This window comes from Bombina bombina, chromosome 1 (genome assembly GCF_027579735.1).
Source record: "Bombina bombina isolate aBomBom1 chromosome 1, aBomBom1.pri, whole genome shotgun sequence".
NCBI lineage: Eukaryota > Metazoa > Chordata > Amphibia > Anura > Bombinatoridae > Bombina > Bombina bombina.
Genome location: NC_069499.1, coordinates 1,156,663,542 through 1,156,688,322, shown reverse-complemented (window position 1 = coordinate 1,156,688,322; position 24,781 = coordinate 1,156,663,542). Strand labels below are relative to the sequence as shown.

Below are 24,781 nucleotides of genomic sequence, written 5' to 3'. Positions count from 1 at the left end.
ACTCTGCTTTCCCTTTCTTTCCAGGGTAATAAATTATTTGGTTCTCAGTTGGATTCTATTATCTCAACTGTTACTGGAGGGAAAGGAACTTTTTTACCACAGGATAAAAAATCTAAAGGTAAATTTAGGTCTAATAATCGTTTTCGTTCCTTTCGTCACAAGGAACAAAAGCCTGATCCTTCATCCTCAGGAGCGGTATCAGTTTGGAAACCATCTCCAGTCTGGAATAAATCCAAGCCTTTTAGAAAACCAAAGCCAGCTCCCAAGTCCACATGAAGGTGCGGCCCTCATTCCAGCTCAGCTGGTAGGGGGCAGATTACGTTTTTCCAAAGAAATTTGGTTCAATTCCGTTCACAATCTCTGGATTCAGAACATTGTTTCAGAAGGGTACAGAATTGGCTTCAAGATAAGACCTCCTGCAAAGAGATTTTTTCTTTCCCGTGTCCCAGTAAACCTAGCGAAGGCTCAAGCATTTCTGAAATGTGTTTCAGATCTAGAGTTGGCTGGAGTAATTATGCCAGTTCCAGTTCTGGAACAGGGGCTGGGGTTTTATTCAAATCTCTTCATTGTACCAAAGAAGGAGAATTCCTTCAGACCAGTTCTGGATCTAAAAATATTGAATCGTTATGTAAGGATACCAACATTCAAGATGGTAACTATAAGGACTATCCTGCCTTTTGTTCAGCAAGAGCATTATATGTCCACAATAGATTTACAGGATGCATATCTGCATATTCCGATTCATCCAGATCACTTTCAGTTTCTGAGATTCTCTTTCCTAGACAAGCATTACCAGTTTGTGGCTCTACCGTTTGGCCTAGCTACAGCTCCAAGAATTTTTACAAAGGTTCTCGGTGCCCTTCTGTCTGTAATCAGAGAACAGGGTATTGTGGTATTTCCTTATTTGGACGATATCTTGGTACTTGCTCAGTCTTCACATTTAGCAGAATCTCATACGAATTGACTTGTGTTGTTTCTTCAAGATCATGGTTGGAGGATCAATTTACCAAAAAGTTCATTGATTCCTCAGACAAGGGTAACCTTTTTAGGTTTCCAGATAGATTCAGTGTCCATGACTCTGTCACTAACGGACAAGAGACGTCTAAAATTGATATCAGCTTGTCGAAACCTTCAGTCACAATCATTCCCTTCGGTAGCGTTATGCATGGAAATTCTAGGTCTTATGACTGCAGCATCGGACGCGATCCCCTTTGCTCGTTTTCACATGCGACCTCTTCAGCTCTGTATGCTGAACCAGTGGTGCAGGGATTACACAAAGATATCTCAATTAATATCTTTAACACCGATTGTACGACACTCTCTGATGTGGTGGACAGATCACCATCGTTTAGTTCAGGGGGCTTCTTTTGTTCTTCCGACCTGGACTGTAATTTCAACAGATGCAAGTCTGACAGGTTGGGGAGCTGTTTGGGGGTCTCTGACAGCACAAGGGGTTTGGGAATCTCAGGAGGTGAGATTACCAATCAATATTTTGGAACTCCGTGCAATTTTCAGAGCTCTTCAGTCATGGCCTCTTCTAAAGAGAGAATCGTTCATTTGTTTTCAGACAGACAATGTCACAACTGTGGCATACATCAATCATCAAGGAGGGACTCACAGTCCTCTGGCTATGAAGGAAGTATCTCGAATTCTGGTATGGGCGGAATCCAGCTCCTGTCTAGTTTCTGCGGTTCATATCCCAGGTATAGACAATTGGGAAGCGGATTATCTCAGCCGCCAAACGTTACATCCGGGCGAATGGTCTCTTCACCCAGAGGTATTTCTTCAGATTGTTCAAATGTGGGGACTTCCAGAAATAGATCTGATGGCCTCTCATCTAAACAAGAAACTTCCCAGGTATCTGTCCAGATCCAGGGATCCTCAAGCGGAAGCAGTGGATGCATTATCACTTCCTTGGAAGTATCATCCTGCCTATATCTTTCCGCCTCTAGTTCTTCTTCCAAGAGTAATCTCCAAGATTCTGAAGGAATGCTCGTTTGTCCTGCTTGTAGCTCTGGCATGGCCTCACAGGTTTTGGTATGCGGATCTTGTCCGGATGGCCTCTTGCCAACCGTGGACCCTTCCGTTAAGACCAGACCTTTTGTCGCAAGGTCCTTTTGTCGCAAGGTCCTTTTTTCCATCAGGATCTCAAATCCTTAAATTTAAAGGTATGGAGATTGAACGCTTGATTCTTAGTCAAAGAGGTTTCTCTGACTCTGTGATTAATACTATGTTACAGGCTCGTAAATCTGTATCTAGGGAGATATATTATAGAGTCTGGAAGACTTTTATTTCTTGGTGTCTTTCTCATCATTTTTCCTGGCATTCTTTTAGAATTCCGAGAATTTTACAATTTCTTCAGGATGGTTTGGATAAAGGTTTGTTTGCAAGTTCCTTGAAAGGACAAATCTCTGCTCTTTCTGTTCTTTTTCACAGAAAGATTGCTAATCTTCCTGATATTCATTGTTTTGTACAAGCTTTGGTTTGTATAAAACCTGTCATTAAGTCAATTTCTCCTCCTTGGAGTTTGAATTTGGTTCTGGGGGCTCTTCAAGCTCCTCCGTTTGAACCTATGCATTCGTTGGACATCAAATTACTTTCTTGGAAAGTTTTGTTCCTTTTGGCTATCTCTTCTGCCAGACGAGTTTCTGAATTATCTGCTCTTTCTTGTGAGTCTCCTTTTCTGATTTTTCATCAGGATAAGGCGGTGTTGCGAACTTCTTTTAAATTTTTACCTAAGGTTGTGAATTCTAACAACATTAGTAGAGAAATTGTGGTTCCTTCATTGTGTCCTAATCCTAAGAATTCTAAGGAGAGATCATTGCATTCTTTGGATGTTGTTAGAGCTTTGAAATATTATGTTGAAGCTACTAAGAATTTCCGAAAGACTTCTAGTCTATTTGTTATCTTTTCCGGTTCTAGGAAAGGTCAGAAGGCCTCTGCCATTGCTTTGGCATCTTGGTTGAAATCTTTAATTCATCATGCTTATGTCGAGTCGGGTAAAACTCCGCCTCAAAGGATTACAGCTCATTCTACTAGGTCAGTTTCTACTTCCTGGGCGTTTAGGAATGAAGCTTCGGTTGATCAAATTTGCAAAGCAGCAACTTGGTCTCCTTTGCATACTTTTACTAAATTCTACCATTTTGATGTGTTTTCTTCTTCTGAAGCTGTTTTTGGTAGAAAAGTACTTCAGGCAGCTGTTTCAGTTTGAATCTTCTAGTTATAATTTAAACTTTATTTTGGGTGTGGATTATTTTTCAGCGGAATTGGCTGTCTTTATTTTATCCCTCCCTCTCTAGTGACTCTTGAGTGGAAAGATCCACATCTTGGGTAGTCATTATCCCATACGTCACTAGCTCATGGACTCTTGCTAATTACATGAAAGAAAACATAATTTATGTAAGAACTTACCTGATAAATTCATTTCTTTCATATTAGCAAGAGTCCATGAGGCCCGCCCTTTTTGTGGTGGTTATGATTTTTTTTGTATAAAGCACAATTATTCCAATTCCTTATTTTTTATGCTTTCGCACTTTTTTCTTATCGCCCCACTTCTTGGCTATTCGTTAAACTGATTTGTGGGTGTGGTGAGGGGTGTATTTATAGGCATTTTGAGGTTTGGGAAACTTTGCCCCTCCTGGTAGCAATGTATATGCCATACGTCACTAGCTCATGGACTCTTGCTAATATGAAAGAAATTAATTTATCAGGTAAGTTCTTACATAAATTATGTTTTCCGGGTCTTAGTTGACGCCAAGTTTCCTTGCACAAGGTTGCGTCTGCAATGACGCGAGTGTGTCCTTTCCGGGTGTTGTTAGTGACAAAAAATGTCATTTTGCGTTGTTCGTCACTTGCCGCCAAATAATTTCATTATTTAAAACCACATTCCTATATGCCTCTTGCCTTTTTATATGTCAGAGGGCTATGCTGTTTGCATTTTTATCCCTTTCCTGAAACTGCCATATAAGGAAATTGATCATTTTGCTTTATATGTTGTTTTTTCTCTTACATTTGCAAGATGTCCCAATCTGATCCTGTCTCAGAAACCACTGTTGGAACCCTGCTGCCTGATTCTACCAAAGCTAAGTGTATCTCTTGTAAATTTGTTGAGATTATATCTCCAGCTGTGGTATGTAATAGTTGTCATGATGATCTTTTACATGCAGAGAATGTATCCATGAGTAATAGTACAATGCCTGTTGTTCCTTCAACATCTAATGTACATAATATCCCTGTGAATATTAAAGATTATATTTTTGATGTGAATCAGAAGGCTTTGTCTGCTATCCTGCCTTCTAATAAACGTAAAAGGTATTTTAAAACCTCTCATAAAGTTGATGAAATTTCAAATGACCGACAACATACTGAACTATCCTTCTCTGATGAGGATCTATCTGATTCAGAAGATCTTCCTCAGATATTGACACTGACAAATCTACTTATTTATTTCAAACAGAGTATATTCGTTCCTTGTTAAGAGGTGTTGATTACGTTGCATATTGAGGAAACTAGTCCTCTTGATACTAAAACTAGTAAACATTTAAATTCTGTTTATAAACCTTCTGTGGTTACTCTAGAGGTTTTTCCAGTTCCTGATGCTATTTCTGATATGATTTCTAAGGAATGGAGTAGGCCTGGTGGTACTTTTATTCCTTCTTCAAGGTTTAAAAATTGTATCCTTTGCCAGCAGTTAGATTGGAGTTTTGGGAAAAGATCCCCTACTCTTGCCAAACGTACTACTATTCCTATGGAAGATAGTACTTCCTTTAAGGACCCTTTAGATAGGAAACTTGAATCTTATCTAAGGAAAGCTTATTTATATTCTGGCTATCTTCTCAGGCCTGCCATTTCTATGGCTGATGTTGCAGCTTCATCAACTTTTTGGTTGGAAAGTTTAGCGCAACAGAAAATGGATCCTGATTTGTCTAGCATTGTTCGCTTGCTTCAACATGCTAATCATTTTATCTGTGATGACATTTTTGATATCATCAAATAGATGTTAAATCTATGTATTTAGCTATTTTAGCTAGAAGAGCTTTGTGGCTCAAATATTGGAATGCTGACATGGTATCTAAGTCTAGATTACCATCTCTTTCTTTCCAAGGTAATAATTTATTTCGTTCTCAGTTGGTTTCGATTATTTCAACTGTCACTGGGGGGAAGGGAGTTTTTTTTGCCTCAGGATAAAAGACCTAAGGGTGAATCTAAAGCTTCTAACCGTTTTCGTTCCTTTGCGACAAAATAAGGAACAGAAAGCCAATCCTTCTTCCAAAAAATCTGTTTCCAATTGGAAACCTCCTTCAAGATGAAGCAAATCCAAGCCATTTAAGAAACCAAAGCCAGCCCCCAAGTCTGCATGAAGGTGCGGCCCTCATTCCAGCTCAGCTGGTAGGGGACAGATTAAGATTCTTCCAAAGCATTTGGGCAGATTCTGTCCAAAATCAATGGATTCAGAGTATTGACTCTCAAGGGTACTGAATAGAATAAGACCTCCTGTGAGAAGTTTTTTTTTCTTGCACGTATCCCAGCAAATCCAGTAAAGGCTCAGGCTTTTCTGAAGTGTGTTTCAGACCTGTAGCTTTCAGGGGTAATCATACCAGTTCCATTTCAGGAACATGGTCTGGGGTTTTATTCAAATATATTCATTGTCCCAAAGAAAGAAAATTCATTCAGGCCAGTTCTGGATCTGAAAATTTTGAATCGTTTTGTAAGAGTGCCAACTTTCAAAATGGTGACTATAAGGACTATTCTGCCTTTTGTTCAGCAAGGGCATTATATGTCTACGATAGACAGGATGCATATCTTCATATTCTGTGTCATCCAGACCACTATCAGTTTCTGAGATTCTCTTTTCTAGACAAGCATTACCAATGTGTCGCTCTTCCATTTGGCCTAGCGACAGCTCCAAGAATCTTTTCAAAGGTTCTCGGTGCCCTACTTTCTGTAATCAGAGAACGGGGTATTGCAGCGTTTCCTTATTTGGACGATATCTTGGTACTAGCTCAGTCTTTACGTACTGCAGAATCTCAAATGAATCAACTAGTGTTGTTTCTTCAAAGACATGGTTGGAGGATCAATTTACCAAAAAGTTCCTTGATTCCTCAGACAAGGGTCACCTTTTTAGGTTTCCAGATAGATTCAGTGTCGATGACTCTGTCTCTAACAGACAAGAGACAAATAAAATATGTTTCAGCTTGTCGAAACCTTCAGTCTCAGTCATTCCCTTCAGTAGCTATTTGCATGGAAGTTTTAGGTCTCATGACTGCAGCATCGGACACGATCCCCTTTGCTCGTTTTAATATGACATCTCTCCAGCTTTGTATGCTGAATCAGTGGTGCAGGGAATATACAAAAATATCACAATTAATATCCTTAAATCCCAATGTTTGACTCTCTCTAACTTGGTGGTTAGATCACCATCGTATAGTTCAAGGGGCCTCTTTTGTTTGTCCATCCTGGACTGTGATCACAACAGATGCAAGTCTTTCAGGTTGGGGAGCTGTCTGGGGATCTCTGACAGCACAAGGGGTTTGGAAATCTCAAGAGGCGAGGTTACCAATCAATATTTTAGATCTCCGTGCTATTTTCAGGGCTCTTCAGGTTTGGCCTCTGTTGAAGAGAGAACCGTTTGTTTTCAGGCAGACAATATCACAACTATGGCATATGTCAATCATCAGGGTGGGACTCACAGTCCCCAAGCTATGAAAGAAGTTTCTCGGATACTTTCTTGGGCGGAATCCAGCTCCTGTCTAATTTCCGCAGTTCATAGCCCAGGTGTAGACAATTGGGAAGCGGATTATCTCAGCCGTCAGACTTTACATCCGGGAGAGTGGTCGCTTCATCCAGATGAGTTTTCTCAGATTGTTCAGATGTGCGGTCTTCCAGAAATAGATCGGATGGCTTCCCATCTAAACAAAAAAAACTTCCCAGGTACCTGTCCAGGTCCAGGGATCCTCAGGCGGAGGCGGTGGATGCGTTGGCAGTTCCTTGGTGTTACCAACCTGCTTATATCTTCCTGCCTCTAGTTCTTCTTCCAAGAGTGATCTCCAAGATCATCATGGAACAATTGTTTGTGTTGCTGGTAGCTCCAGCATTGCCTCACAGGTTTTAGTATGCGGATCTTGTTCGGATATCCAGTTGCCAACCTTGGCCACTTTCTTTAAGTCCAGAACTTCTGTCTCAAGGTCTGTTTCTCCAACATTGGTGTGTCCGGTCCACGGCGTCATCCTTACTTGTGGGAATATCTCTTCCCCAACAGGAAATGGGAAAGAGTCCCAGCAAAGCTGGCCATATAGTCCCTCCTAGGCTCCGCCCACCCCAGTCATTCTCTTTGCCGTTGCACAGGCAACATCTCTACGGAGATGGTTAAGAGTTTTTTGGTGTTTAAATGTAGTTTTTTATTCTTCTATCAAGTGTTTGTTATTTTAAAATAGTGCTGGTATGTACTATTTACTCTGAAACAGAAAAGGATGAAGATTTCTGTTTGTGAGAGGAAGATGATTTTAGCAGACAGTAACTAAAATCGATTGCTGTTTCCACATAGGACTGTTGAGATGAAGTAACTTCAGTTGGGGGAAACAGTTAGCAGACTTTTCTGCTTAAGGTATGACTAGCCATATTTCTAACAAGACCATGTAATGCTGGAAGGCTGTCATTTCCCCCCATGGGGACCGGTAAGCCATTTTCTTAGTCAAGCAAACAGAATAAAGGGCTTAATATGGGCTATAAAACTGGTAGACACTTTTATGGGCTAAATCGATTGCTTTATTTGGGCATTTTATACATGTTTATGCTGATAATTCTCATTTATAAACTTGGGGATATGTATGAAAGCCAATGTGTCTCCCCATTTAAATTTGTGTGATAATTGTGCCATAGCGTCCAAACAAAGTAAGGACAGTACTGCCACAGATAATGAAATTGCCCAAGATGATTCCTCAGATGAGGGGAGTAAACATGATACTACATCATCTACTACTGTGTCTACACCAGTTTTGCCCACGCAGAAGGCCCCTAGTACATCTAGTGCGCCAATGCTTATTACCATGCAACAATTGACGGCTGTAATGGATAACTCCATAGCAAATATTTTATCCAAAATGCCTGCATATCAGAGAAAGCGTGATTGCTCTGTTTTAAACACTGAAGAGCAGGAGGGTGCTGATGATAATTGTTCTGTCATACCCTCACACCAATCTGAAGGGGCCATGAGGGAGGTTTTGTCAGATGGGGAAATTTCAGATTCAGGAAAAATTTCTCAACAAGCTGAACCTGATGTTGTGACATTTAAATTAGAACATCTCCGCGCACTGCTTAAGGAGGTTTTATCTACTCTGGATGATTGTGACAACTTGGTCATTCCAGAGAAATTATGCAAGATGGAAAAGTTCCTAGAGGTTCCGGTGCACCCCGACGCTTTTCCTATACCCAAGCGGGTGGTGAATAAGGAGTGGGAAAAGCCCGGCATACCTTTTGTTCCCCCCCCCCCCCCCTATATTTAAGAAATTATTTCCTATGGTCGACCCCAGAAAGGACTTATGGCAGACAGTCCCTAAGGTCGAGGGGGCAGTTTCTACTCTAAACAAGCGCACTACTATTCCTATCGAGGATAGTTGTGCTTTCAAAGATCCTATGGATAAAAAATTGGAGGGTTTGCTTAAAAAGATTTTTGTACAGCAAGGTTACCTTCTACAACCCATTTCGTGCATTGTTCCTGTCACTACAGCAGCGTGGTTCTGGTTCGAGGAACTAGAAAAGTCGCTCAGTAGAGAGACTCCATATGAGGAGGTTATGGACAGAGTTCACGCACTTAAGTTGGCTAACTCTTTTATTTTAGATGCCGCTTTGCAATTAGCTAGATTAGCGGCGAAAAATTCAAGGTTTGCAATAGTGGCGCGCAGAGCGCTTTGGCTAAAGTCTTGGTCAGCGGATGTGTCATCCAAGACAAAATTGCTTAACATCCCTTTCAAAGGTAAAACTCTATTTGGACCAGAATTGAAAGAGATTATCTCAGACATCACTGGGGGAAAGGGCTACGCCCTTCCACAAGATAGGCCTTTCAAGGCCAAGAATAAGTCTAATTTTCGTTCCTTTTGCAATTTCAGGAACGGACCGGCCTCTAATTCTGCATCCTCTAAGCAAGAGGGTAATGCCTCACAACCCAAACCAGCCTGGAAACCGATGCAAGGCTGGAACAAGGATAAGCAGGCCAAGAAGCCTGCTGCTGCTAACAAAACAGCATGAAGGAGTAGCCCCCGATCCGGGACCGGATCTAGTAGGGGGCAGACTCTCTCTCTTTGCTCAGGCTTGGGCAAGAGATGTTCAGGATCCCTGGGCACTAGAAATAGTTTCTCAGGGTTATCTTCTGGAATTCAGGGAACTACCCCCAAGGGGAACGTTCCACATGTCTCACTTATCCTTAAACCAAATAAAGAGACAGGCGTTCTTACATTGTGTAGAAGACTTGTTAAAGATGGGAGTGATACACCCAGTTCCAATAAAGGAACAAGGAATGGGATTTTATTCATATCTGTTCGTAGTTCCCAAAAAAGAGGGAACTTTCAGACCAATTTTGGACTTGAAGATCCGAAACAAATTTCTCAGGGTACCATCGTTCAAGATGGAAACCATTCGAACGATTCTACCCACTATCCAGGAAGGTCAATTTATGACTACCGTGGATCTAAAGGATGCGTACCTACATATTCCTATCCACAAAAAACATCATCAGTTCCTAAGGTTCACCTTTCTGGACAAACATTACCAGTTTGTGGCCCTCCCATTCGGGTTAGCCACTGCTCCAAGGATTTTCACAAAGGTACTAGGGTCCCTTCTAGCGGTTCTAAGTCCGAGGGGCATTGCAGTAGTACCTTACTTGGACGACATTCTAATACAAGCGTCGTCCCTGTCAAAAGCAAAGGCTCATACAGACATCGTTCTGGCCTTTCTCAGATCTCACGGATGGAAGGTGAACATAGAAAAAAGTTCTCTGTCTCCGTCAACAAGAGTTCCCTTCTTGGGAACAATAATAGATTCCTTAGAAATGAGGATTTTTCTGACAGAGATCAGAAAGTCAAAACTTCTAAGCACTTGTCAAGTTCTTCATTTTGATCCACGTCCTTCCATAGCGCAGTGCATGGAAGTAGTAGGGTTGATGGTTGCAGCAATGGACATAGTTCCTTTTGCACGAATTCATCTAAGACCATTACAACTGTGCATGCTCAAACAGTGGAATGGGGACTATACAGACTTGTCTCCAATGATTCAAGTAGATCAGAAGACCAGAGATTCACTCCGTTGGTGGCTGACCCTGGACCATCTATCCCAGGGAATGAGCTTCCGCAGACCAGAGTGGGTCAATGTCACGACCGATGCCAGTCTAGTGGGCTGGGGTGCGGTCTGGGAATCCCTGAAAGCTCAGGGACTATGGTCTCGGGAAGAGTCTCTTCTCCCGATAAACATTCTGGAACTAAGAGCGATCTTCAATGCTCTCAGGGCTTGGCCTCAGCTAGCAAAGGCCAGATTCATAAGATTCCAATCAGACAACATGACGACTGTTGCGTATATCAATCATCAGGGGGGAACAAGGAGTTCCCTGGCGATGAAAGAAGTGACCAAAATAATTCAATGGGCGGAGGATCACTCCTGCCACCTATCTGAGATCCACATCCCAGGTGTGGAAAACTGGGAAGCGGATTATCTGAGTCGTCAGACATTCCATCCGGGGGAGTGGGAACTCCACCCGGAGATCTTTGCCCAACTAACTCAATTATGGGGCATTCCAGACATGGATCTGATGGCGTCTCGTCAGAACTTCAAGGTTCCTTGCTACGGGTCCAGATCCAGGGATCCCAAGGCGACTCTAGTAGATGCACTAGTAGCACCTTGGACCTTCAACCTAGCTTATGTATTTCCACCGTTTCCTCTCATTCCCAGGCTGGTAGCCAGGATCAAACAGGAGAGGGCCTCAGTGATCTTGATAGCTCCTGCGTGGCCACGCAGGACTTGGTATGCAGACCTGGTGAATATGTCATAGGTTCCACCATGGAAGCTACCTTTGAGACAGGACCTTCTTGTTCAGGGTCCATTCGAACATCCAAATCTGGTCTCCCTCCAGCTGACGGCTTGGAGATTGAACGCTTGATTCTATCGAAGCGTGGGTTTTCAGATTCTGTGATAGATACTCTGGTTCAGGCCAGAAAACCGGTAACTAGAAAGATTTACCATAAAATATGGAAAAGATATATCTGTTGGTGTGAATCCAAAGGATTCCCATGGAATAAGATAAAAATTCCTAATATTCTCTCCTTTCTACAAGAAGGTTTGGAGAAAGGATTATCTGCAAGTTCTCTAAAGGTACATATCTCTGCTTTATCTGTCTTACTACACAAAAGACTGGCAGCTGTGCCAGATGTTCAAGCATTTGTTCAGGCTCTGGTTAGGATCAAGCCTGTTTACAGACCTTTGACTCCTCCCTGGAGTCTAAATCTAGTTCTTTCAGTTCTTCAAGGGGTTCCGTTTGAACCTTTACATTCCATAGATATTAAGTTACTATCTTGGAAAGTTTTGTTTTTGGTTGCTATTTCTTCTGCTAGAAGAGTTTCAGAGTTATCTGCTCTGCAGTGTTCTCCGCCCTATCTGGTGTTCCATGCAGATAAGGTGGTTTTGCGTACTAAGCCTGGTTTTCTTCCAAAGGTTGTTTCTAACAAGAATATTAACCAGGAGATAGTTGTACCTTCTTTATGTCCGAATCCAGTTTCAAAGAAGGAACGTTTGTTACACAATTTGGACGTAGTCCGTGCTCTAAAATTCTATTTAGAGGCTACAAAAGATTTCAGACAAACATCTTCTTTGTTTGTTGTCTATTCTGGTAAAAGGAGAGGTCAAAAAGCGACTTCTACCTCTCTTTCCTTTTGGCTTAAAAGCATCATCCGATTGGCTTATGAGACTGCCAGACGGCAGCCTCCTGAAAGAATCACAGCTCACTCCACTAGGGCTGTGGCTTCCACATGGGCCTTCAAGAACGAGGCTTCTGTTGACCAGATATGTAAGGCAGCGACTTGTTCTTTACTGCACACTTTTGCCAAATTTTACAAATTTGATACTTTTGCTTCTTCGGAGGCTATTTTTGGGAGAAAGGTTTTGCAAGCCGTGGTGCCTTCCGTTTAGGTAACCTGATTTGCTCCCTCCCTTCATCCGTGTCCTAAAGCTTTGGTATTGGTTCCCACAAGTAAGGATGACGCCGTGGACCGGACACACCAATGTTGGAGAAAACAGAATTTATGCTTACCTGATAAATTACTTTCTCCAACGGTGTGTCCAGTCCACGGCTCGCCCTGGTTTTTTAATCAGGTCTGATGAATTGTTTTCTCTAACTACAGTCACCACGGTACCATGTACCATATGGTTTCTCCTATATATTTCCTCCTGTCCGTCGGTCGAATGACTGGGGTGGGCGGAGCCTAGGAGGGACTATATGGCCAGCTTTGCTGGGACTCTTTGCCATTTCCTGTTGGGGAAGAGATATTCCCACAAGTAAGGATGACGCCGTGGACCGGACACACCGTTGGAGAAAGTAATTTATCAGGTAAGCATAAATTATGTTTTTTCAATCAGGATTTCAAATCATTAAATTTGAAGGTATGGAAATTGAATGCCTAGTTCTTAGTCATAGAGGTTTCTCTGACTCAGTGATTAATACTATGTTACAGGCTCGTAAATCTGTATCTAGGAAGATTTATTATCGAGTTTGGAAGACTTATATTTCATGGTGTTCTTCTCATAAATTCTCCTGGCATTCTTTTAGAATTCCTAGAATTTTACAGTTTCTTCAGGATGGTTTGGATAAAGGTTTGTCTGCAAGTTCCTTGAAGGGACAAATCTCTGTTCTTTCTGTTTTATTTCACAGAAAGATTGCTAAGCTTCCTGATATTCACTGTTTTGTACAGGCTTTGGTCCATATCAAGCCTGTCATTAATTGAATCTCTCCTCCTTGGAGTCTTAATTTGGTTTTGAAGGCTTTACAGGCTCCTCCGTTTGAGTCTATGGGGCCTATCTATCAAGCTCCGAAAGGAGCTTGGCGGCCTGTGTTTCTGGCGAGTTTTCAGACTCGCCAGAAACAGCAGTTGTGAAGCAGCGGTCACAAAGACGGCAGGTCCATAACCCTCTCCGCTTGCTCTGAGCAGGCGGACAGGAATCGCAACAATTCAACCCGATCGATTACGATCAGGTTGATTGACACCTCCCTGCTGGCGGCCCATTGGCCGCGAGTCAGCAGGGGGCGGCGTTGCACCAGCAGCTCTTGTGAGCTGCTGGTGCAATTTTGAATGCGGAGAGCGTATTGCTCTCCGCATTTAGCGAGGTCATGCGGACCTGATCTGCACTGTCGGATCAGGTCCGCAAGACCTGTGATAAATATGGGCCTATGCATTCTTTGGACATTAAACTACTTTCTTGGACAGCGTTGTTTCTTTTGGCAATCTCTTCTGCTAGAAGAGTTTAAGAATCATCTGCTCTTTCTTGTGAATCTCCTTTTCTGATTTTCCATCAGGATAAGGCAGTTTTGCGGACTTCATTTAAATGTCTACCTAAGGTTGTGCATTCTAACAACATTAATAGAGAAATTGTTGTTCCTTCTTTGTGTCCTAATCCTAAGATTTCTTTGGAGAGATTCTTACATTCTTTGGATGTTGTAAGAGCTTTGAAATATTATGTTGAAACTACTAAAGATTTCAGGAAGACTTCTTGTCTATTTGTTGTCTTTTCTGGTTCTAGGAAAGGTCAGAAGGCTTCTGCCATTTTCTTGGCATCTTGGTTAAAGCTTTTGATTCATCAGGCTTATTTGGAGTTGGGTCAGGCCCCGCCTCAGAGAATTACTGCTCATTCTACTAGATCAGTGTCCACTTTGTGGGCTTTTAAGAATGAAGCTTCAGTTGATCAGATTTCCAAAACAGCAACTTGGTCTTCTTTGCATACATTTACTAAATTCTACCTTTTTTATGTATTTGCTTCTTCGGAAGCAGTTTTTGGTAGAAAAGTTTTTCAGGCAGCTGTTTCAGTTTGATTCATCTGCTTATGTTTTAAGTTTTTTCTTTTCATTTATGAGAATAAACTTATATTTTGGGTTGTGGATTAATTTTTTCAGCGGAAAATGGCTGTTATTATTTTTATCCCTCCCTCTCTAGTGACTCTTCTATGGAGTTCCACATCTTGGGTATTACTATCCCATACATCACTAGCTCATGGACTCTTGCCATTTACATGAAAGAAAACATAATTTATTTAAGAACTTACCTGAATTTCTTTTATATTGGTGAGAGTCCATGAGACCCACCCTTTTTATGGTGGTTATGATATTTTGTATAAAGCACAATTATTTCCAAATACCTTTTTTTGATGCTTTTTACTTCTTTCTTTATCACCCCACTGCTTGGCTATTCGTTAAACTGAATTGTGGGTGTGGTGAGGGGAGTATTTATAGGCATTTTGAGGTTTGGGAAACTTTGCACCTCCTGGTAGGATTGTATTTCCCATACGTCACTAGCTCATGGACTCTTGCCAATATGAGAAAAATGAATTTATCAGGTAAGTTCTTACATAAATTTTGTTATCAGGTCAAAGAAAGTTAATATGTTTGATACCACTGAGCCGTCCACCTTTGAGGAGTCTCCGTCCAGTGAGGTGTGTACCCTACAATAATTTCCTAATACACATGCAGCTTCCCTTAGCACTCCTAATCCTCCACCTGGAGGGGCGCTTTTATCACCAGACTTTACTGAGCAGTTACAAACGGCAGTGGCTGCGGCCTTTAGTGGTTTACCTCGCCCTGCTAAGCGCAAGCAAAGGTCAAATATTGCTATCTTTCCCAGGGGTCATCTACTAGCTTATTGGATTTATCTGATACCAGATTATCTGAGGATGAAGGTGTCTCTGATACTTCAGAGGGTGCTCTTTCTGGGTCAGAATTTGCTGCCTCTAAGCCTCCAGCTGAGGAGGAATCAGACTTTAGGTTGAGGATTGAGCATTTACACTTTCTGTTAAAGGAAGTTTCTTTCATGTAATTAACAAGAGTCCATGAGCTAGTGACGTATGGGATATACATTCCTACCAGGAGGGGCAAAGTTTCCCAAACCTTAAAATGCCTATAAATACACCCCTCACCACACCCACAAATCAGTTTTACAAACTTTGCCTCCAAGGGAGGTGGTGAAGTAAGTTTGTGCTAGATTCTACGTTGATATGCGCTCCGCAGCAAGTTGGAGCCCGGTTTTCCTCTCAGCGTGCAGTGAATGTCAGAGGGATGTGAGGAGAGTATTGCCTATTGAATGCAGTGATCTCCTTCTACGGGGTCTATTTCATAAGGTTCTCTGTTATCGGTCGTAGAGATTCATCTCTTACCTCCCTTTTCAGATCGACGATATACTCTTATATTTACCATTTCCTCTACTGATTCTCGTTTCAGTACTGGTTTGGCTTTCTACAAACATGTAGATGAGTGTCCTGGGGTAAGTAAGTCTTATTTTCTGTGACACTCTAAGCTATGGTTGGGCACTTTATTTATAAAGTTCTAAATATATGTATTCAAACATTTATTTGCCTTGACTCAGAATGTTCAACTTTCCTTATTTCCAGACAGTCAGTTTCATATTTGGGATTATGCTTTAAATTATCATATTTTGTCTTACCTCAAAAATTTGACTTTTTTCCCTGTGGGCTGTTAGGCTCGCGGGGGCTGAAAATGCTTCATTTTATTGCGTCATTTTTGGCGCGGATTTTTTTGGCGCAAAAATTCATTTCCGTTTCCGGCGTCATACGTGTCGCCGGAAGTTGCGTCATTTTTTGACGTTATTTTGCGCCAAAAATGTCGGCGTTCCGGATGTGGCGTCATTTTTGGCGCCAAAAGCATTTAGGCGCCAAATAATGTGGGCGTCTTATTTGGCGCCAAAAAATATGGGCGTCGCTTTTGTCTCCACATTATTTCAGTCTCATTTTCATTTGCTTCTGGTTGCTAGAAGCTTGATGTTTGGCATTTTTTTCCCATTCCTGAAACTGTCTTATAAGGAATTTGATTTATTTTGCTTTATATGTTGTTTTTTCTCTTACATATTGCAAGATGTCTCACGTTGCATCTGAGCCAGAAGATACTACAGGAAAACCACTGCCTGCTGGATCTACCAAAGCTAAGTGTATCTGCTGTAAACTTTTGGTAGCTATTTCTCCAGCTGTTGTTTGTAATAATTGTCATGACAAACTTGTTAAAGCAGATAATATTTCCTTTAGTGATGTACCATTGCCTGTTGCAGTTCCCTCAACATCTAAGGTGCAGAATGTTCCTGATAACATAAGAGATTTTGTTTCTGAATCCATAAAGAAGGCTTTGTCTGTTATTTCTCCTTCTAGTAAACGTAAAAAGTCTTTTAAATCTTCTCTCTCTACAGATGAATTTTTAAATGAACACCATCATTCTGATTCTTTGGACTCTTCTAGTTCAGAGGATTCTGTCTCAGAGATTGATGCTGATAAATCTTCATATTTATTTAAGATGGAATTTATTCGCTCTTTACTTAAAGAAGTACTAATTGCTTTAGAAATAGAGGATTCTAGTCCTCTTGATACTAATTCTATACGTTTGGATAAGGTTTTTAAAGCTCCTGCGGTTATTCCAGAAGTCTTTCCTGTTCCTAATGCTATTTCTGCAGTAATTGCTAAGGAATGGGATAAATTGGGTAATTCATTTACTCCTTCTAAACGTTTTAAGCAATTATATCCTGTTCCGCCTGACAGGTTAGAATTTTGGGACAAAATCCCTAAAGTTGATGGGGCTATTTCTACCCTTGCTAAACGTACTACCATTCCTACGTCAGATGGTACCTCGTTTAAGGATCCTTTAGATAGAAAAATTGAATCTTTTCTAAGAAAAGCTTATCTATGTTCAGGTAATCTTCTTAGACCTGCTATATCATTGGCTGATGTTGCTGCAGCTTCAACTTTTTGGTTGGAAACTCTAGCGCAACAAGTAACAAATCGTGATTCTCATGATATTATTATTCTTCTCCAGCATGCTAATAATTTCATCTGTGATGCCATTTTTTGATATTATTAGAGTTGATGTTAGATTTATGTCTCTGGCTATCTTAGCCAGAAGAGCTTTATGGCTTAAGACTTGGAATGCTGATATGGCTTCTAAATCAACTCTACTTTCCATTTCTTTCCAGGGAAACAAATTATTTGGTTCTCAGTTGGATTCTATTATTTCAACTGTTACTGGTGGGAAAGGAACTTTTTTACCACAGGATAAAAAGTCTAAAGGTAAAAACAGGGCTAACAATCGTTTTCGTTCCTTTCGTTTCAACAAAGAACAAAAGCCTGATCCTTCGTCCTCAGGAGCAGTTTCAGTTTGGAAACCATCTCCAGTCTGGAATAAATCCAAGCCTGCTAGAAAGGCAAAGCCTGCTTCTAAGTTCACATGAAGGTACGGCCCTCATTCCAGTTCAGCTGGTAGGGGGCAGGTTACGTTTTTTCAAAGAAATTTGGATCAAATCTGTTCACAATCTTTGGATTCAGAACATTGTTTCAGAAGGGTACAGAATTGGTTTCAAGATGAGACCTCCTGCAAAGAGATTTTTTCTTTCCCATGTCCCAGTAAATCCAGTGAAAGCTCAAGCATTTCTGAATTGTGTTTCAGATCTAGAGTTGGCTGGAGTAATTATGTCAGTTCCAGTTCCGGAACAGGGGATGGGGTTTTATTCAAATCTCTTCATTGTACCAAAGAAGGAGAATTCCTTCAGACCAGTTCTGGATCTAAAATTATTGAATCGTTATGTAAGGATACCAACGTTCAAGATGGTAACTGTAAGGACTATATTGCCTTTTGTTCAGCAAGGGAATTATATGTCCACAATAGATTTACAGGATGCATATCTGCATATTCCGATTCATCCAGATCATTATCAGTTCCTGAGATTCTCTTTTCTAGACAAGCATTACCAATTTGTGGCTCTACCGTTTGGCCTTGCTACAGCTCCAAGAATTTTCACAAAGATTCTCGGTGCCCTTCTGTCTGTAATCAGAGAACAGGGTATTGTGGTATTTCCTTATTTGGACGATATCTTGGTACTTGCTCCGTCTTTACATTTAGCAGAGTCTCATACGAATCGACTTGTGTTGTTTCTTCAAGATCATGGTTGGAGGATCAATTTACCAAAAAGTTCTTTGATTCCTCAAACAAGGGTAACCTTTCTGGGTTTCCAGATAGATTCAGTGTCCATGACTCTGTCTTTAACAGACAAGAGACGTCTAAAATTGATTACAGCTTGTCGAAACCTTCAGTCACAATCATTCCCTTCGGTAGCCTTATGCATGGAAATTCTAGGTCTTATGACTGCTGCATCGGACGCGATCCCCTTTGCTCGTTTTCACATGCGACCTCTTCAGCTCTGTATGCTGAACCAATGGTGCAGGGATTACACGAAGATATCTCAATTAATATCTTTAAAACCGATTGTTCGACACTCTCTAACGTGGTGGACAAATCACCATCGTTTAATTCAGGGGGCTTCTTTTGTTCTTCCGACCTGGACTGTAATTTCAACAGATGCAAGTCTCACAGGTTGGGGAGCTGTGTGGGGATCTCTGACGGCACAAGGAGTTTGGGAATCTCAGGAGGTGAGATTACCGATCAATATTTTGGAACTCCGTACAATTTTCAGAGCTCTTCAGTTTTGGCCTCTTCTGAAGAGAGAATCGTTCATTTGTTTTCAGACAGACAATGTCACAACTGTGGCATACATCAATCATCAAGGAGGGACTCACAGTCCTCTGGCTATGAAAGAAGTATCTCGAATTTTGGTTTGGGCGGAATCCAGCTCCTGTCTAATCTCTGCGGTTCATATCCCAGGTGTAGACAATTGGGAAGCGGATTATCTCAGTCGCCAAACGTTGCATCCGGGCGAATGGTCTCTTCACCCAGAGGTATTTCTTCAGATTGTTCAATTGTGGGGGCTCCCAGAGATAGATCTGATGGCCTCTCATCTAAACAAGAAACTTCCCAGGTATCTGTCCAGATCCCGGGATCCTCAGGCGGAGGCAGTGGATGCATTATCACTTCCTTGGAAGTATCATCCTGCCTATATCTTTCCGCCTCTAGTTCTTCTTCCAAGAGTAATCTCCAAGATTCTGAGGGAATGCTCGTTTGTTCTGCTAATAGCTCCGGCATGGCCTCACAGGTTTTGGTATGCGGATCTTGTCCGGATGGCATCTTGCCAGCCATGGACTCTTCCGTTAAGACCAGACCTTCTGTCACAAGGTCCTTTTTTCCATCCGGATCTGAAATCCTTAAATTTAAAGGTATGGAGATTGAACGCTTGATTCTTGGTCATAGAGGTTTCTCTGACTCCGTGATTAATACTATGTTACAGGCTCGTAAATCTGTATCTCGAGAGATATATTATAGAGTCTGGAAGACTTATATTTCATGGTGTCTTTCTCATCATTTTTCTTGGCATTCTTTTAGAATACCGAGAATTTTACAATTTCTTCAGGATGGTTTGGATAAGGGTTTGTCCGCAAGTTCTTTGAAAGGACAAATCTCTGCTCTTTCTGTTCTTTTTCACAGAAAGATTGCTATTCTTCCTGATATTCATTGTTTTGTACAAGCTTTAGTTCGTATAAAACCTGTCATTAAGTCAATTTCTCCTCCTTGGAGTTTGAATTTGGTTCTGGGAGCTCTTCAAGCTCCTCCGTTTGAACCTATGCATTCATTGGACATTAAATTACTTTCTTGGAAAGTTTTGTTCCTTTTGGCCATCTCTTCTGCTAGAAGAGTTTCTGAATTATCTGCTCTTTCGTGTGAGTCTCCTTTTCTGATTTTTCATCAGGATAAGGCGGTGTTGCGAACTTCTTTTGAATTTTTACCTAAAGTTGTGAATTCCAACAACATTAGTAGAGAAATTGTGGTTCCTTCATTATGTCCTAATCCTAAGAATTCTAAGGAGAAATCATTGCATTCTTTGGATGTTGTTAGAGCTTTGAAATATTATGTTGAAGCTACGAAATCTTTCCGTAAGACTTCTAGTCTATTTGTTATCTTTTCCGGTTCTAGGAAAGGCCAGAAAGCTTCTGCCATTTCTTTGGCATCTTGGTTGAAATCTTTAATTCATCTTGCCTATGTTGAGTCGGGTAAAACTCCGCCTCAAAGAATTACAGCTCATTCTACTAGGTCAGTATCTACTTCCTGGGCGTTTAGGAATGAAGCTTCGGTTGACCAGATCTGCAAAGCAGCAACTTGGTCTTCTTTGCATACTTTTACTAAATTCTACCATTTTGATGTATTTTCTTCTTCTGAAGCAGTTTTTGGTAGAAAAGTTCTTCAGGCAGCGGTTTCAGTTTGAATCTTCTGCTTATGTTTTTTGTTAAACTTTATTTTGGGTGTGGATTATTTTCAGCAGGAATTGGCTGTCTTTATTTTATCCCTCCCTCTCTAGTGACTCTTGTGTGGAAAGATCCACATCTTGGGTAGTCATTATCCCATACGTCACTAGCTCATGGACTCTTGTTAATTACATGAAAGAAAACATAATTTATGTAAGAACTTACCTGATAAATTCATTTCTTTCATATTAACAAGAGTCCATGAGGCCCACCCTTTTTTGTGGTGGTTATGATTTTTTTGTATAAAGCACAATTATTCCAATTCCTTATTTTATATGCTTCGCACTTTTTCTTATCACCCCACTTCTTGGCTATTCGTTAAACTGATTTGTGGGTGTGGTGAGGGGTGTATTTATAGGCATTTTAAGGTTTGGGAAACTTTGCCCCTCCTGGTAGGAATGTATATCCCATACGTCACTAGCTCATGGACTCTTGTTAATATGAAAGAAATGAATTTATCAGGTAAGTTCTTACATAAATTATGTTTTTGGCTACGTTAGAGGTTCCAGAGCCCAAATTACCTGAGGAACCTTTGATTCATAAATTAGATAAGGTCTATGAGGACAGGATTGTACCACAAACTTTCCCGGTTACCGTAAGGATGGCGAACATTTTTAAGAATGAATGGGAAAGAATTGGTTCTTCATTTTCCCCTTCTTACTGTAAAATATTGTTCCCGGTTCTGGACTCTCAATTGGAATTGTGAGGTTCCATCCCCAAGTTGGATGGTGCTTGCTAAACGCACTACTATACCGCTTGAGGATAGTTCATCATTTAAAGAGCCTATGGATAAGAAAATCGAAACTCTGTTAAGAAAGATGTTTCAACATACGGGATATTTGTTTCAACTGGCAGCGGCTGTTGCTGGTGCGACTCCTTATATAAGTTGATCACGGTGGAGGGTCCTCTCGATGTGGTCCAGGTAAGAATTAAGGCCTTAAGGGTGGCTAATTCTTTTATTTGTGATGCAAATATGCAAATTATTCGCCTGAATGCCAAGGCTTCAGGTTTTTCTGTTCAAGCCCATAGGGCACTCTGGCTGAAGTCCTGGTTTGCGGACAAGACTTCTTTCCCTCCCATTTAAAGGAAATATTCTATTTGGTCCAGGCCTGGACTCAATTATCTCCACGTTTACTGGAGGCAAAGGTGCCTTTTTACCGCTGGATAAGAAGAACAAATCTAAGGGACAAGGTCCTAATTTTCGTTCCTTTCGTTCAGATAAATCACAACTTCAGCAGCCCTCCGTTAAGCCCGAGCAATCCAAGGAGACTTGGAAGCCGGCTCAGTCCTGGAATAAATCCAAGAAAACTTCCGCTGAGACAAAATCGGCATTAAGGGGCGTTCCCTGATCTGGATCTTGTAGGGGCAGACCGTCGCTCTTTTTGGACGCGTGGTTTGGGTACGTGCAAGACCTGTGGGTCCTGCAGGTCATCACTCAGGGATACAGAGTAGGTTTCAAGACTCATCTACCCAGGGGCAGATTTCTCTTGTCAAACCTGTCTTCGAGACCAAAAAAAAGAGAGGCCTTTCTGGGTTGTATGAGGGATCTCTCCTCCCTGGGAGTCATTGTCCCATTACCTCTTGGAGAAAGAGGTTTGGGATACTACTCAAACCTTTTTGTGGTTCCAAAGAAGGTTCTGGACCTAAATTGCTTAAACAAATTCCTATCTGTCCCCTCGTTCAAGATGGAGATAATAAGGTCCATCCTTTCCTTGGTTCAGAAAGGGCAGTTCATGACCACGATAGATCTGAAGGATGCTTACCTTCACGTTCCAATACACAAGGAACACTTCAAGTTCTTAAGGTTTGCGTGAAGCAGCTTTTGTGAGAGAGGTTTTGCAGGCTGTTGTGCCCTCAGAATAGGGTCCGCCTTTCTTTTACCTCTCCCATTATCATTCAGTGTCCTCTAGAGCTTGGGTATAGTTTTCCCAACAGTAAGGAATGATGCCTGTGGACTCTCCTTATATTAAGAAGGAAAACATAAATTATGCTTACCTGATAATTTCATTTTCTTCTGTATGAGGAGAGTTCACGGCCCCCGCCTGTATACTCCGATGGGCGAACCAAAATTAGTTTTTCTCTTCAGGCACCATTTATACCCTGATATTTCTTCTACTGTTCCTTGTTTCCTTGGCAGAATGACTGGGATATGAGGGAAGTGGGGGGAGTATTTAAGCCTTTGGCTGGGGTGTCTTTGCCTCTTCCTGGTGGCCAGGTTCAGTATTTCCCAACAGTAAGGAATGATGTCGTGGACTCTCCTCATACAGAAGGAAATGAAATTATCAATTAAGCTTAATTTGTTTTTTTATTTGCAGCTGTTGAAAAAAGATTAGCTAAGCGTTTACCTTAACTTAGAGTTTGTTTGCTTTCTCAAGCTTCATAGAACTATGAAAAAAGAATGCATCTCCAAGAACCATTTAGAATAAGGAAAATATGAACTCTATAATATGATTTTTCTTCTATAATGCCATGTTCTCTTCCTTCACAAAGCATCAACACTTTGTATTCCAAAGAAAAATGTTTTCTATTGCAGCAAATCAACAAGAAAATGTGATAATCTTCCTCTGTAATGATTTATCTTCTACATCATTAAAAATAATACTGTGTAATGGCTTGCCAATAGCAATAGTAAGATATCTACTTATATTCTGATACATTTTGTTTATCTCTTAAATATTTGATAATTTGCATGTTTAAAATGTTTTTGAGCACACAATATGATGGGCTTTCAGAAAATCATATGTTTTTATATGTTTCAGAAAATCATTCACTTTATTTTCAAGGCTTGAACTGCACTTTTGACTTACAAGCTGGGTTGGCAAAATTGTTATTTCAACAGAGGGTTTGAGATTCTCACCTATGCTTATTTTGTTGGTCAAACAAGTTTATAATGTTACCTCAGACTGAAAATTTAAGTTGGCTTTTCACTTTACGGAACTGCCAAGACAAAATGTATTTTTTCTTGCCATCTATTTGTTTATAGATTATTTTGCATGTAATACTATTGACTAAATGTTCTCCTGTTTCGTTTTATTAACTTTATAGGAAAACTAAAATCCATCTACAGCAGTATGTTTTTTTTATGTATGATTCATATTTGTTCATATTATATGTATAGATATGTTTTTTGTCTCTGCAGCAAATGTAACCCCAAAAACCAAATCAAATCAAAACAAAACACCACCTAAAAACAGACAGAGACATAAAAGGCTTAAGTCAGCCACTGAAATGTCCACATCTAAGAAAGTTTCATCAGTTTCATCTGCAGCAGAGCCCATGTGCTTCCCACGGCCGGTTAATAAAATCTCAGGAAGATCCGCGTCCCCTACGTTTGCCTCACCAATTCGGAGTAGAGCAGCTGCTGCTAATTTTAAAAGTCCAGTAGTATCCTCCAGGAAAAACTTCTCCTTGGTGGCATCTGGCATCAGCCCAAGTGAAATGGTGAGTCGCCCAAAATGTTCTGTGTATTCTTGGTTCATACGCTAGTTGCTAAAAAAAAGTTATTTCCATGTATGTCAGGTATATTTTATATTACAAAGATACATTTACACTATTCCCCTGTAATACTAATATAACAACTCACTATTTTTATTAAACATTTTAGTTTAGTTAAATACTATATAAGATTATTTCTTTCCTAAGATATGTTGAGTCCACGGCATCATCAATTACTAGTGGGAATATCACTCCTGGCCAGCAGGAGGAGGCAAAGAGCATCACAGCAAAGCTGTTAAATGTCACTTCCCTTACCCACCCACCTCACCCCCAGTCATTCTCTTTGCCTTCGGTGCAAGGACGAGGTGAAGTTTTGGTGTCTGAAGAAGATTGGATTTATTTCACTTCAATCAAGATTTTATTATTTTGAAAGCCAGAGTAGGTTTACTCTGAACTTTCCTCTCAAGATTGGGTCTAGCTGTACTCCACGTCAGTCTCTTCAGTAGGGCAGTGGTGGCTTTAAAGCAGTATGGAACTTGTAAGGTGGGCCTTACTGCATTTTCCTAACACTTTGCTGTCCTGGTATAATAAGACAGAGTAGGTTTACTCGGTTCTTTCTTTTTTTTTTCTACAGGCCTCTGTGAGGAGTGACTTTCTCACACCGGGTAAGCTGTCCTCCTGCCGGACGGCAAGATACAGGTAAGTGCCTTTTCCATCTAAAGGGGAGGAGAGTCCACGGCTTCATTCATTACTATTGGGAATTACTGGCCCCCATGAGGAGGCATAGACACCCCAGTCAAAGGCTTAAATACCTTCCCCACTTCCCTCATCCGCCAGTCATTCTTTGCCTTTCGTCACAGGAGGATGGCAGAGAAGTGCCAGAGTTTCCGAGTAGTCTCTTCGCATTGGGACTGGAGTT

The 24,781-nt window shown here is 41.0% G+C and overlaps 1 protein-coding gene across 1 annotated transcript in view; it reads left to right on the top strand.

The window, feature by feature from the left end:
• Positions 1-24,781, top strand: part of BRCA1 (BRCA1 DNA repair associated) — a 1,073,265-nt gene that overhangs the window by 632,339 nt on the left and 416,145 nt on the right. The window contains exon 13 of the mRNA XM_053699586.1: positions 23,567-23,868. Within this exon, the coding sequence (XP_053555561.1) occupies positions 23,567-23,868 (302 nt within the window). The remainder of the gene's footprint in view (positions 1-23,566; positions 23,869-24,781) is intronic.